Here is a 14,270-nt window from a genome sequence, read left to right on the forward strand (position 1 = left end):
TTTTAGATCTATTTTGTTTTTTTTTTGCATTCTTTTCTTCAGGGTGTTAAAGAACATTCAGTACTTATGTTGTACAATACATTTAAAATTGTGTGTGTGTGTGTGTGTGTGTGTGTGTGTGTGTGTGTGTGTGTGTGTGTGTGTGTGTGTGTGTGTGTGTGTGTGTGTGTGTGTGTGTGTGTGTGTGTGTGTGTGTGTGTGTGTGTGTGTGTGTGTGTGTGTGTGTGTGTGTGTTTGAAGTGTATTATTATACAAGTATTGCAGTGAAAGTTACTTTATAAATCTCAACCTTTTTTTTTTAACTTTATGAATGTGATTTGCGTTATATATTTCTTTATGGGTTTGATTAAATCAAAAACAAAATTTTAAACTTACACACTTGTCTACTCAATTTGACATCGTCATTTAACCATTTACAAAGTATATCTGACATTTTTTGTCGTATAATGTAAAAATTGTTATTAAACTATAATACTTCTTGCTTTAAGAAGACATTTTTTCAGAAATAATAAAAACTGGATAAATGATCCTAATTAAAATTAAATTTAATAAAAATTGCGTTTTGGAAAAACTAAGGTTTTGATTATATGGTATAATTCTGAGGCCATTTTAGCACGTTAGTTTCCCTAGTTGCTATCAAACTTTTTAAGAACGACGCGCGAAAAGATCAAAATATTTTGACATCAAAATAAATTCGTCGTTTTCTAAACCTTAGCAGGTTTAGCAAATAGAGCCACTTTAGCTGTAAGATATCAGGAAGATCATTATTGTAGATAAGAAGTAACACATGACCAAGAATAGAGCCTTGAGGTACCTAGAAGTTATGAAGAAGTAAAGAAGAATGTTGTTCTTTAAGGATAATTTTAACAATGCGGTTAGAAAGAAATGATTTTATAATATCAAATATTTTCCTAGATACACCAAATGAAGTAAGCTTATGGAGAAAATCAGCATGCCAAGCTAGCACACATATGTTGGTAAAACATTAGAGCAATCTTGCGAGTTGCGTTGGTACAACAAAGTTGGGCTATATACATTAGATTAACGTTGATCCATATGCATTGGATCAATGTTGGTTATAGATTGTAAAAACAATCAACTTTTGCAATTTTATTACATGTTTTGGACCTCGAACTCATGGTAACTGTGCAAGTTATTTTTTAATAAGTCAGTTATTTCTTTTCATTTACATTATTGCTAAACACTTGACATTGAATCATCGTTGGATTTGCATCATTAAAAACAGCCGGCATTTGCAATGGTTTCACATATGTTGGCTCAATGAATGTGTTCTACCTGTGTCGGATCAATGTAATTGTGCATGCTGTTTTTCAATTTCTTTTTATTATTCTTTTTATGAATATAATTGATAAACATTTAATATTGAGTCAACTTTATATCTGCATCAGAAAAACAGACGACGCTCGCAAAGGTTTAAAATACGTTGGCCCAATGTATGTGTCCTTCCTGGGTGCCAAACATTAGCTTTAGATATTATAAAGTCAAGAGCAATAACCCTTGTCTAGCTACCTCCATCTAATGCATAATATAATCTTTCAGTCACAGCAGTTAGCAAGACAGCGTAGAACGAGAAAAGCGAAAACCATATTTATTGCCGTAGAATATGTTATGAAACTCAAAATGGGATGTCAGAAATTTGTTGATCGAAGACTCAAAAACTTTGCTAATGATAAAGAGAATACTGATCAGACAATAGCTGGAGGGTTAAGAATGTTCTCCAGAGTTTTTACAAATCGGAACCACAGGTTCTACTTTCCATCAGACAATTAAGCAAGATTCAATCAAGCACTTATTAAATAGTTTAGAGAGAACTAATGATGAATTTCTGAGAAACGCTTTTGTAAGACAATGCAAAGAATATTGTTTGAACCACAAGCCGTAAAGTAGTTTGATTAAGAAATGAGTTTAGCAACGGAAACCGGAGTGACTTAGATCTGTAACAATGGGTTAACCTGTTTAACCTGTTTAAACCTGTTTACTTGGAATGGCTGGAAGAGTATGACTATTAGATTAAAGAGTTAGAAAAAAAGATCTTTGCAAATAGTTCTGCTTTATCAGACCCATGAATTATAAATGGAATGTTCGAATTACTTTTGTTAATGACACTGTTAAAGATTTTGTTACCTGGTTCTTCTCCATAAATAAAGTAAAATCTTAAGCACTGTTGTGCTTTAAGTTGATTTGAAAATTAAAAGAGTTTCGAACTGATAGTGTCCAACCTTGCTAAACAAAAATCTTGAATTATCTGTTGAACTATCTATATGGCAACAAAAACTTAATCGAGGGTTAAATTTTAAGATTTTCATACTCTTGTTCAATTCCCTCATCGATATCGAAATAACGCCACATCTTCATACTTTTCTCACCAAATTCAAATGAATGATAGTTGCTAATTTTCTTAATCTTTGGTCCAGTAAATAGAGTTTTCTCATCGCTAATTTGAGCAACTGCTACTTTTGCATCTTCAACGCAAAAGCTACAATGCATAGCCTTGTGTATATCTTCAGCAGTCAAAAGATTATTACCAGAATCAACGTAACTCCTTAAAATTGTCTTTGCAACTGCACTATCCCTTTCATATTAATCTTTTCCAAAACAAGACTCAATATAATGATATCTCACCAATTTTACATCTCTTTCTTTGCATACATTGTACATTGCTTCAGCTGAATGATTTCTCTGATAGCGGCATTTATCAGATTTAGTAAATATCTTCTTGATATGCGGTTGATCAACTCTAAATTGATCTAAAACAGCAGTGGCTAACGAAACAACATCACTTATTCCCTGATCACACCTACACATTGAAGTAAAGTAAACACGCTTAAATAACTTTCCTGCTATTTTTATGAAGAATATATCCACATGTAAACTCATTTTCTTTCTTGCCAAAATATTTCTATTTCCCTCTCTGTACCGCACAGGAAGAATTTCTTGATAAAAATCTTAAAGCCCGAAAGCAGATTCATTGTTTAGTTGCTTAAAAGCTTCGATCTTTGCCTTTTTTGTTGAGAATCTCTCATCAGATGTTTTATGTCGTTGAACACATCCTTTATAGGAATTTCCAAATCATAAATAGAATCAGCATCAGCATTTCAGAATTTTGATTTACTAGTTCTTTGATAATCTCGATAGCTTTGCCTAAATCATAACAATCGGCACATACCACTTCCGATACCTGTGGGTTAGATTAAAGATTTTTTTCAGATGGAATTGATAAAGCATGTTTAGAGCTATGAGAAGAAATGTTTGACACTACAATTGGTTTAATAACTTGTTTTCAGGTACCTTTTTCCTTTCTCAAGTGCAGCTTCGAAAGATTTAGAACTAAATCTTCGTACCGATTTTTGTAATGTTTGAAAACTATTCATACCTGAAGCAGTGACATCATCTAATCCAACTAAGTTTTAATCAACTTGAAGGCATTATTACATTCAAAACTTTTCGCAAACCTGAACCAAATAATGGTACATAATTGTTTTCACTGCAACTTTTTTGATAGAACATGGTGGCGTGGCTAAATTTTGTCGTCAGTATTGCATACACTATCTTTTGCTCTTCACCGCTGTCGTATTTCAATTTGGTTTTTCCATAAGCAACATCATGCAATCACCGCTTGTAAATATAAAATCTAAGAAATGCTTACACTTTTTTTGATCAAAACAAGATCGAACGAACATTTTCTTCTCTGGAAATCCCAACCCTTCATTAGATGCAAGCCATTTTCTTGCTATTTCTACACTCTAAGAAAAAGTCTGTTATATACAACGAACTGCATCTGTCGCTATTGCACCAACGTGTTTTCCGTTAGGTTAAAGGATTAAAATTTTAACGGATTTAAGTTCGTCAATATTAGTCCGTTGAAATTACGGATTTATCCCGTTCGTGCAATAAACAGTTCATTAAAATAAAGGAATTATTACACTAGGCGGCTTTTGCTGTTTTGGTAAAATAAATAATTTACTAAGCCATCTTATTGAATAATTTATTATTCCCTTTATTAAAATTAGAAAGGAATTAAGCCAAAACTGAGATTTCATTACAAAATAGTCCTTATTTTTAATATATAAATTATTTTATTATGATATTCAACATCTGATACAAGCAGTACTACTTATATAAACTAACTTGATCGGGAGAGATTTATACATGTATAAAATTGTTACAATACTATGTTTCAATTTTTAATACTGTTGTAAATTCATGTATGTGCACATTTCAACTCCTACAACCTGTTGTCGGTTATTAAAAGATAAGCAAACCATAAACACAATATAGAAAATATTTAATATAAATGATATACCATAATACACAATGGAAATAAATTTTTACTAATAATCCTGTAAGAAACATTTGTTGCTAGTTCTTTATTTCTAAATTGCAAATAAAAATTGTTATTTTATTAGTTCTACATTTCAATGTATTAAACAAAAATTAAATGCGCTACAAAAGATAGCCTTACCTGCTAAGTGAAAGGTTCTAAAATTTTTACACACATCATTAGTTGTAAAATTTTTACACACATCAAGAATAAAAGAAAAAAAAGTCTCTCACCTTTTTATCTAATAAAAATAAACACATTAAAAGTATTAATATTAGAACTTAAATTTGATACCTCATGCCTGAATGCCACGTGTCTAAAGTAGCAAGTTCTATACAAATATAAACAAGCAATATATATTGCTTAGCAATATATATAAACTTAGTTGCAACTAATATTAAAAAATAAAAAAATAGTTTTACAACTAATTTAAACTTACAGTGTAATATACCATGACACGTGTCTCAAATAGCAAATCATAAAAGAATATACAAACTTAAATATACAAATTAAAACAATCGATATAAAAACTTTGTTGTAACTAGCCTCAGTAAATACCCATGAAAAAAAATGCAAGTAAACATTTTACACCAGATTTATTTTACAGCTGATGAAACTTACAGTGTGATAATGTATGCCACGTGTCTAAAATTGCAAATTATAAAAGCATATAAACTAGTTCCATGTAAACATAGCTGCAGCTAACCTAAACAATGATACCCATCAAAAGAAATGTTAACATTTTTAATTTTACAACTGATTTAAATTTATATCGTAAATTAGTACATGTCACGTCTAAAAATAGAAAATTATACAAGAATATATACAAGTCATATAGTCTATATTATAGAAATAATTGTTCAACTAACCTTTTAGTTCATCATAAAAAAAAAAAATTTAAAATATATTCAATGTTTATATAGAAAATTTAAAATAAGTTTAACAACCTTTGAAATTACAAATAACGGAGTGTAATTTAAACTGTGTTTTTATCCATTTGCTTTCTCTACTGAAATTTAGAAGAAAAAGCAAATGGATAACCACAATTTAAATTACGCTTTTTTAAAATAGTTTCACATTTAGTCGAAATGTGAAGCTATTTAAAAAATGGCAAATTAAACTTACTGCAACAAACCTTTTATCTACGATTTTAGCACTTGATAATTTCTCATGGAAACCCTTTTTAATAAAATTTCAGTTGTTTTTCAACGGATTTGAATATTTAATCCGTCAAATTAACGAAATTTTGAAGAACCTGTTAATAGTTAACTTTACTCCGTTGATTTTGTGATTTTTAGTTACGAATTACTTTGTTGATTTAACGGAAAAAACCAATCCGTTGCTTTTTCTAACGGATTGTTTTTAGAGTGTATACGATGTTTGGTACACACAAATGTATTCATTATAAACTTTTTGGTATACTTAGTATGGTCTAACAATGAGAAGAGAACTAACTTTCCTATGGAATCACTTTGTTTATATACTTTCCGAGCGCAAATAATTTTATCTGCGAGAGGGATATTTATTTCATAAACATTTTTACTGTTAAGAAAGTCTATAAGTACTTCCTTTTGTCCAGGAGCTACAGCTTCCGCAAGCTTTTACTTTAATAAGTTTTCTATGCGAACATACTTGCGTATACATATCTTTAGTAGTATCTTCCAGATATGAATTCCAGATATTGAACTTCTTTTTTAATTTGTATTTTATTGGACTTGCATTAAGAACCTCGATTAAAACCTCGCGGCTTCTAAGACATTCATCCAAAATCTCTTATGAAACATTAGTTTCACTGGGGTCAAGTTCTTTCTCTGAAGTAGCAGGTCCCATTTATGTTTGATCTTGTTGTGTTTTTGTTTCTGTGCATAGATTGGTGTTTTCATCGACTTTAGATAAAGCAGTCTCTTGTTTTAAATGAGTAAAATTACATACAATGTGTAGTATTTTCAGTTAGTAGCATTGCACTAACTGAAAATACTACATATTGTATCGCTTTGACATTAATAAAACGACATGTATTGGTGACGCCCTTCAAGCGGGAAATTTTTTTCAATTTACATTTAGATGATGAGGATGAAAGCACGTTTTTGGAGCACTCCATGCAACACCAAAGGTATACCGGTGAAAAGCACATATTTGTTCATCTATTTCAAGACTACTTTAAAGCCTACTTGCAATAAATCCATTCTCCGAAACGTTATTAACGTTGGATTGCATGAAATAACAACAATTTTTTAAACAATTATAAGTTGTGTCATTCAAAGCATTGTTTATAATCTGATTTTTACTATTCACAAATAATATTCACAAGTTTGAAATTTATTGTTGTTGTTATTAATATAGAGTATTGTAAGAGAATGATTGGTTTAGTGATTATTTAGAAAAAAATAAAGAGTGGGGATTTAATTAAAAGAGCCATTTCTTTTTGTTCAAAGAGCTTTGTCTCAAAATCTTGTTGCAGAGTAGTTATAAAGTATGTAATTATAAACACTGTATTACATTCTGCGTACATTTAGATAATTACCTTTTGGTTGATGAGTTGTTTCTTGACATCAACATCTCTCAGCTGATAAATGTAGAACATATTGTTTATAGTTTTATGTTTTTAGAATGATTCACAATTTCCTTTTGAAAAACAACAACAGTTTTTATAATAAGTTTTGTTTTGTTCTATACTCAACTAAAAACATGTTCTATTTTTGCACCCCCTATTTCTTAATAACATTAATAAAATATCTACACTATTTATGCCAATTTTAAAGATCGTTAAAGTAAATTTTTAAACTGAATAATTTTGTACTTTTGAACTATGATAATTAGCCAATCGCACAGTGTCACGCAATTTTTTTCTATTTTTTGGAGATAGCTTGTAGGTAACATCTGATATTAACTACAAAAGTTATGTGCAACATCTTACCTTGCCAAAAAAATGGATTCAAAGGTGGCAAAAAATAAACTTCTGAAATTTTAAACCCGGATTCGGAGTGAGCCAAACATTTTTGAAAACGTTGTAATATACAAAAAAATAAGCTGTAACGTAAACAGTATGTCACCAAGGATCGCAAAAGATTTTAGAAGATCCTTAAAAATCAAGCAAAAACTTTATATCAAATACTTAAAAACCAAAACATACAAAATTTAGATTCTTTATAAAAATTATGCCAAAAAATTTGAAAGATAAAGGAAAAATTATAAAAAATTTTACTACTCAAATTTTCTTGAGATAAACAAACATTATTGTAAACGCACATGGGAAATTCTTAGAGAACTTACTGATGCATGCAAAAAATAAAACCGCGCTCACTGCCCAAAACCATAAAAAATAATGATAAATTTTCCTCTGATCCAACTGTAATAAGTAGTGAATTAAACAAATTTTTTTTTATTTAATTCACTACTTTTTCCCACTAATCTGGCTAAAAAAATTCCTCTTGTGACTAACAAAAAAGATGAGTATGATTTTTCGATTAACTCGGCCTTAACATCTTATGAGTTATCTTACGAAAATTTTTAGCAATCTTTTAAGATGCTTAAGCGTAATAAATCAGCCGGCCATGATAATATTAATGCTAATGTTGTCATCGAGTCTTATGAACCTCTAAAAGATGTACTAATTAAAGTTTTAAATTGTTCAATAAAACAGGGCGTTTTTCCTGATTTTCTAAAAATCGCTAAAGTGACTCCAATTTTCAAAGCTGGTGATGCAACCAATATTTCTAATTATAGCCCAATTTCTGTATTGTCTGTTTTTTATAAAGTTTTAGAGAGAATTTTATATAACGTAATTTATAATTACCTTTCTTCAAATAATATACTATATGTTAATCAATACGGATTTTAAAAAAATAACTTAACAGAACATGCAATAATCCATATTACTCGCAATATTTCTGAATCTTTTGAAAACTTTCAATTCACAATTGGAGTTTTCATAGATTTATCAAAAGCTTTTGATACAACTGATCGTAAAATTCTCCTAAAAATACTTGAATATTATGGAATTAAAGGAAATGTTCTACTGTTGCTTAAAAGATATTTAAGCAACCATAAACCGTTTGTTTATAGTAATATAACTGACCAATCAAATCTAATAAATATAACATGTGGTGTTCCCCAGGGCTCTATACTTAGGCCCTTTCTCTTTCTTATTTACACGAATGATTTACATAAAGCTTCGAACTTGATTGCTGTCATATTTGCAGATGACACTAACCTCTTTTCATCTGATAACAATATTACAACATAATTTCAAAATATGAATATCAAATCAACAAAAATTTTTGAATAGTTTAAAATAAACAAGCTTTCACTTGAAATGTTGAAATGTTTGAATGAAATGTTGAAATGTTGAAATGTTTGAATGTTGAAAAAACTAATTGGATACTTTTTCATACAGCTTCTAAAAAAAACTTCTGTCTTGCGATTTACCATTACTTTTTATTGACAAAATCCTAATTAAAAGAGTAATTAATACAAACTTTTTGGGTATCTATATCAATCAAAACCTTAATTGGAAATATCACATAGAATTCTTGTGTAATAAAGTTTCTAAAAGTATAGAATTATTGTATAAAGCTGGAAGTGCTTTAAATAAACGTAATTTAACTCCTTCATCCATTGTCATTCAAATTATGCAAACATTGCTTGGTGTAGTGCTAATAAATCCGAACTTACGCCTCTTTATCGTCAACAAAAGCATGTTGCTAATCTAATTAATTTTAAAGATAGATTTACTCATGCCAATCCTCTCTTATTTGAAATAAAAATTCTTAATATATATCAGCTAAATGTTTTAATATTCTTTGTTTTATGTACAAATGTAAAACTCGAACCCAGTTTCTTTCCATAATTTATATATCTTAAAAAATAAAAATAAATACTACTTAAGAAATGATAATTTAATTCGTCAACCATTTTTTCAAACTAATTTTGGAAAATCAAGTATATCATTTCGTGGAGCTTTTCTTTGGAATAAAATAGTTTTACAACATTTTGATTTTTCTTTGGAATGGAGTTAATATTACCTCTCATTCAAAAAAAAGCTAAAGGAAATCATTTTGTCTATTGGTGATATATTTTTGTATTTTTAAAAACATTAAATAATTTACTTTTTTATTTTTTATGCAGTGATGTAACTGAATATGTATATGAATACACTTAAAATTTTCATGTGCATTATACACTTGACGGTGAATGTATGCATTTGATTTTTATGAGATTTTTAAATTTACGAGCGGTTCTCGATGAAGACTTAATGTTCTTCTGTGAGTGTCCGCTTTCTTTTTATTTATTAAAGCAAAAACTTGTATATTTTTTGTTTATTTCTAGTTGTAAAAGGATTTTTTAACCTTAATGGTTTCATTTATTTGTAGAATGATTTTTATACTTTGTATAAATTTTAAGTTTCAAGTTCTTCATCAGCGGTTCTCTGTGACAAGACCTAATGGTCTTCTTTGAGTATCCGCGTTCTTTATTTATTTTTTATTTATTTATTTTTACGATATCTTTACTTGAAATTTTCTCTTGTGTATTTGTATTTGTATCTTAAATATTGTAATAAAAAACAAAACAAAAAAAAAGTATTATAACGCGCCATTACTATTTAAAGAATGGGAGAAGAATATTATATATATTAAAGAATACTTGCAGAAGACCGATGGTCTTGTTATCTAGAAGCAGTTTTATTTTTATATACATATCTTTTTTTTATACTATCTTTACAATAAATTCAGATTTATAAATAAAATAATGTCCTCAGTTTATTGTCAGTATAGACACTTCACCGGCAAAAAGTGTTTTCATTAAACGAACATGGGTAAGCAAACAGCTATTCGTCAAACTTTGGTACCGAAATTTAATGAGCAGTACTATTCGTTAAGCGAGTAATACTATTTGTTAAACAAATAACACTAATTTCAAAACGAATATTACTGTTCGTTAAACAAAGTTTAAAAATTAGTAAAATTTGTTTTACGAATAGTAAAAACGTTTTGTTTGTCTTTTCAAATTGAAATAAATTTTTTTCAATAACCTAGATACTTAAACTTCAAAGTAAACTAGTTTAGCATCAGCTTAGAAAAAGAGAGAAAAGTTGTTTGAAACAGTTTTACATTTCTGATTTATATAGGGGAGAATGGGGCACCATGACACACTTTTAGTTATTGCTTCCTAACAATTTTTATAAAACACCTTTTTTTTTACGCAATTGGTTCATTTTGTAGAATAAATTTATACCTACAAAATTAAATTTATAAATTACCAAAAAATAACATGTTAAAATTGTGAGACTATTTAAAGTTAAAATAGAAATTTGTTTCAAGGTACCCCACCCATGGGGTACCTTGAAACAAATTTTACCGAAATTAGGTACCAAATGTGCTACACTAATTAAACAACCTGCTCCTATTTAATTTTTGTTAAAACTTAGCATGTGCATAGGAAATGCGTGTGGATAACATTTTTAATAATAAAAAAAGTGGGCTCAACTTTTCTTTGACTACAAATAATGTGAGAACATCAACCATATATCATACATATAAAACAAATATATAAAAATCAAGCTTAAACTTTCTTTTTTTAAAATTTTTTGAAATTCTTTAAAATTTTAAAATTCTTTTATATTTATACATGTTTCTAAAAAGAATTACCACAAAAAACATTTAGCATTGGTCTACCTAAAAAAAAGTGTTATACTTAAAATAACATTAATTAATCTATTTGCTCCAATTTTTTGGTGAAATTTGGAATGTGTATAAAAAATGCATGTAGAAAACTATCTGAATAACGAAAAAAGGGGTCTCAACATTTTTTCGACTACAAATTTATATGAGAACATCAACCATATTTTTAGGAGCTAAATAACCCATTAAAAAGTTTAGTAACCATACATAAAAGTCAATATTAACTTCTCTTCTTTCAAAAAAATATCTATGTGTATACATGTTTCTAAAAAGAAACAGCACAAAAGTACCTTTGTCTACCGCTACCTAAAAATTCAAAAAAACGATTCACAGAATTTAGCAAAAAATTCGGTTCCGTAAAACGCTATTTTCGCGTACCTAATATATATATATACACTGCAGGCCAAAAGTTTCCGGACACTTGGATTTTGTTTAACTTTTTAATTAAAACTCCCATAATTATTTCAAAAAAATTCTAATATCATATTTATTTTATAAAAGATACATATAGTAACTATTTAAGAAAAAAAAAAAGAAAATAAATAAAAGAAAAAAAATACTAACAACACTATTATTATTAAACTGTCTTTTCGTCAAAAAATAACCGACGAGTTTTTATCACTTTTTTTGCCATCCGTGGCATCCTATTTATTAATTTATCTATTATTTCGGGTGTAATAGATAACCAGGATTCTTCTAATATCTGCCACAGGTGCTCTTTAGATGTTGAGCATTTTTGTCTGACCTTTCTGTCCAATTCTTCCCACAGTAACTCCATTGGGTTCAAATCTGGTGATTGGGCCGGCCAGGTCATGTTTTTAAGGACACCATTATCCTCTTGTTCCTTTATGTAGTTCTTACATAATTTTGAGGTGTGTTTAGGGTCATTGTCCTGCATAAAAACAAAACTAAGACCAATAGTTCTTAAGCCAGAAGGTATAGCATTGTTTTCTAGAATTGTTTTATATTGTTCTTTTTTCATAATACCCTCAATTTTAACTAGGTCACCAACACCAGCTGAAGAAAAACATCCCCATACCATAACTGACCCACCACCATGCTTGATTGTCGGCACTAAACACTCTGGGATCATTTTTTCTTTTGTTGTTCTTCTGATGTAAATTCTACGTCTTTGCCCAAACAGTTCAAATTTGGACTCGTCGGTCCATAGTACTTTTCCCCAGTCTCCGTCTGTCCAATTTTGGTGGTCTATAGCCCATTGTAAACTTTTCTTTTTATTTTCAATCCGTAGCAACGGTTTCCTGACCGCTAAACGGCCAGAAAGTCCTGCTTGTCTAAGACATCGTTTCGTAGTGGTTAATGAAATGGATTTTGAATGACTCCTATTAAAGCCTGAAGTTATTTCCGGGGCCGTAAGTCTTCGATTCCTTTTACTCATCAATATTATACTATTATCTTCTGCTTTTGTTGTTTTCCGTGGTCTACCAGATCTTCTTTTGTCTTTAAAAATGCCTGTTTCTTTCCATCATTTGATGGTATCTTGTACAGTACTTCTGGCAACTTTTAATTTTTTGCAAATTTTACGAACTGAATAACTTTCTTTATGTAATGTAATTATTTCAGAACGTTTTGCAACCGTTAAAGAAAGTTTCTTACCCATATTTTTAGTTAAATAGTCGAATTATAAAATTATAAATTAATTTTATTGGTTAATTTAATGATACAGGAAGATTTTAGCCTGCAGTGTATATATATATATATATATATATATATATATATATATATATATATATATATATATATATATATATATATATATATATATATATATATATATATAATATATATATGCAAAATCAAGACCCCTCCTTCATTAATGCAAAAATATTTTAGAACATTATCAACAAAAAACATTTCTTCTCTTAATTATTTATAAAGAAATATAAAAAACAGTTGTGACCAAAAAAAGTCAGAAAAAAAACATTGATTTTTAAACATCCGTGAAATTCAATGTTTATATAAGAAAACAAAATCAAATTTAAGAGAGATAGAGAATAAGAGATAGTCAAACTGTGTATTTACTCACTGTCTATAACACACCTCCTCTTTAAACACATTTGTACATTTTTGGGTAACCCACTCCTCCATACCTGCTTAAGTACTTTATGGATGGCATCTAACATTAATTAACCTTGAAAATAGGTTTAAAAACAAGGGGTATTGGCTTTTAAGAAGCAAGACATAAATGTTCAATTGATGCGTTAAAATTGTGTTCATTTTTAACGCATCAATTGAAACATTAAAGTTTGATAACATGGAAATGTAACATGAGGGTCCATCACATGTTTGTGATATGACTTCAACACCAACATCTGTCAATCGTTTAATACATAAATTTACAATGTTTGCTCGTTCGGCACCATTTAATCCATCTATAAAAAAATATCCACATGGAACTTTCCACAAGCTGTTTACATTAACAGCCATGAGAACTAGGGCAACTTTTGCAACCGGGGATGAATTATCTTGTATGTCATTCCCAAGATCAACATACCCCTTAAATGCTTTTCCATCCCATGATATGTGTTTTTCAATAATTTCATCTAACATAAGTGAGCAAATGACTTGAGATCCTAACTTTTCAACTTCTATAATCTTGTATTTAAGTGCTGCAAACGCTGGTTATGCTGATACTTTTCCATGCCATTTCCTAACTTGTGCTTGATGTGGTAAACTAAAATTAAAGGTTTTTTACACATAATCATAAGCTTTACTAGCATAAAACTGCAGAGGGTAAGTGCAAAGGATTTGGTTTCTTCTGAATATTTAAATCCTTTACCATGATTTTTACGCATAATCATTCTTCTGGTTAGAGCTTGAGGAACTTCTGAAAATGTTTTTAATAGCATTTCTTCTCAATTTGATGATATCTTTTGTTTTTGACTTAATATTTTTACAACTGATTTAAAATATGTTTTTTTTTTCATTCTTCGAGATTTTTGCTGTTCTGCTTTTAACTTTCTTTTTCTAACACACAATTATTTTGTTTCTTCGATCTGTTTTTTTTTTTTTCTGTAGTTAAACTGCAATTATACATTTTTTGGGGGGAGCCATCTTTCATGCAGATAGTTATAACACTATTTTCAAAATCACTTTTTTCAGAATTTTCAAAAGTTGATCTATTAACAGGAACTTTTCTCTCTTTCATTTTCTAATATTGAAAGAAAAAATATTTGTATATATATAAATATATATATAGTTGTATAACTTTAAGTAACCTCTAAGTT

The 14,270-nt window shown here is 29.0% G+C and overlaps 2 protein-coding genes across 3 annotated transcripts in view; one reads left to right on the forward strand and one right to left on the reverse strand.

The window, feature by feature from the left end:
* LOC101238750 (sperm flagellar protein 2) overlaps nucleotides 1–685 on the reverse strand; it is a 130,559-nt gene extending 129,874 nt beyond the window's left edge. For both annotated transcript variants that reach the window (XM_065801745.1, XM_065801744.1), the window contains exon 1: nucleotides 376–685. In XM_065801745.1, the coding sequence (XP_065657817.1) occupies nucleotides 376–433 (58 nt within the window). In that variant the 5' untranslated portion in view covers nucleotides 434–685. The remainder of the gene's footprint in view (nucleotides 1–375) is intronic.
* Nucleotides 1–14,270, forward strand: part of LOC101235807 (connector enhancer of kinase suppressor of ras 2) — a 112,932-nt gene that overhangs the window by 35,495 nt on the left and 63,167 nt on the right. The window lies entirely within an intron of this gene.

Source organism: Hydra vulgaris, chromosome 07 (assembly GCF_038396675.1).
Source record: "Hydra vulgaris chromosome 07, alternate assembly HydraT2T_AEP".
In the NCBI taxonomy this organism is placed as follows: domain Eukaryota; kingdom Metazoa; phylum Cnidaria; class Hydrozoa; order Anthoathecata; family Hydridae; genus Hydra; species Hydra vulgaris.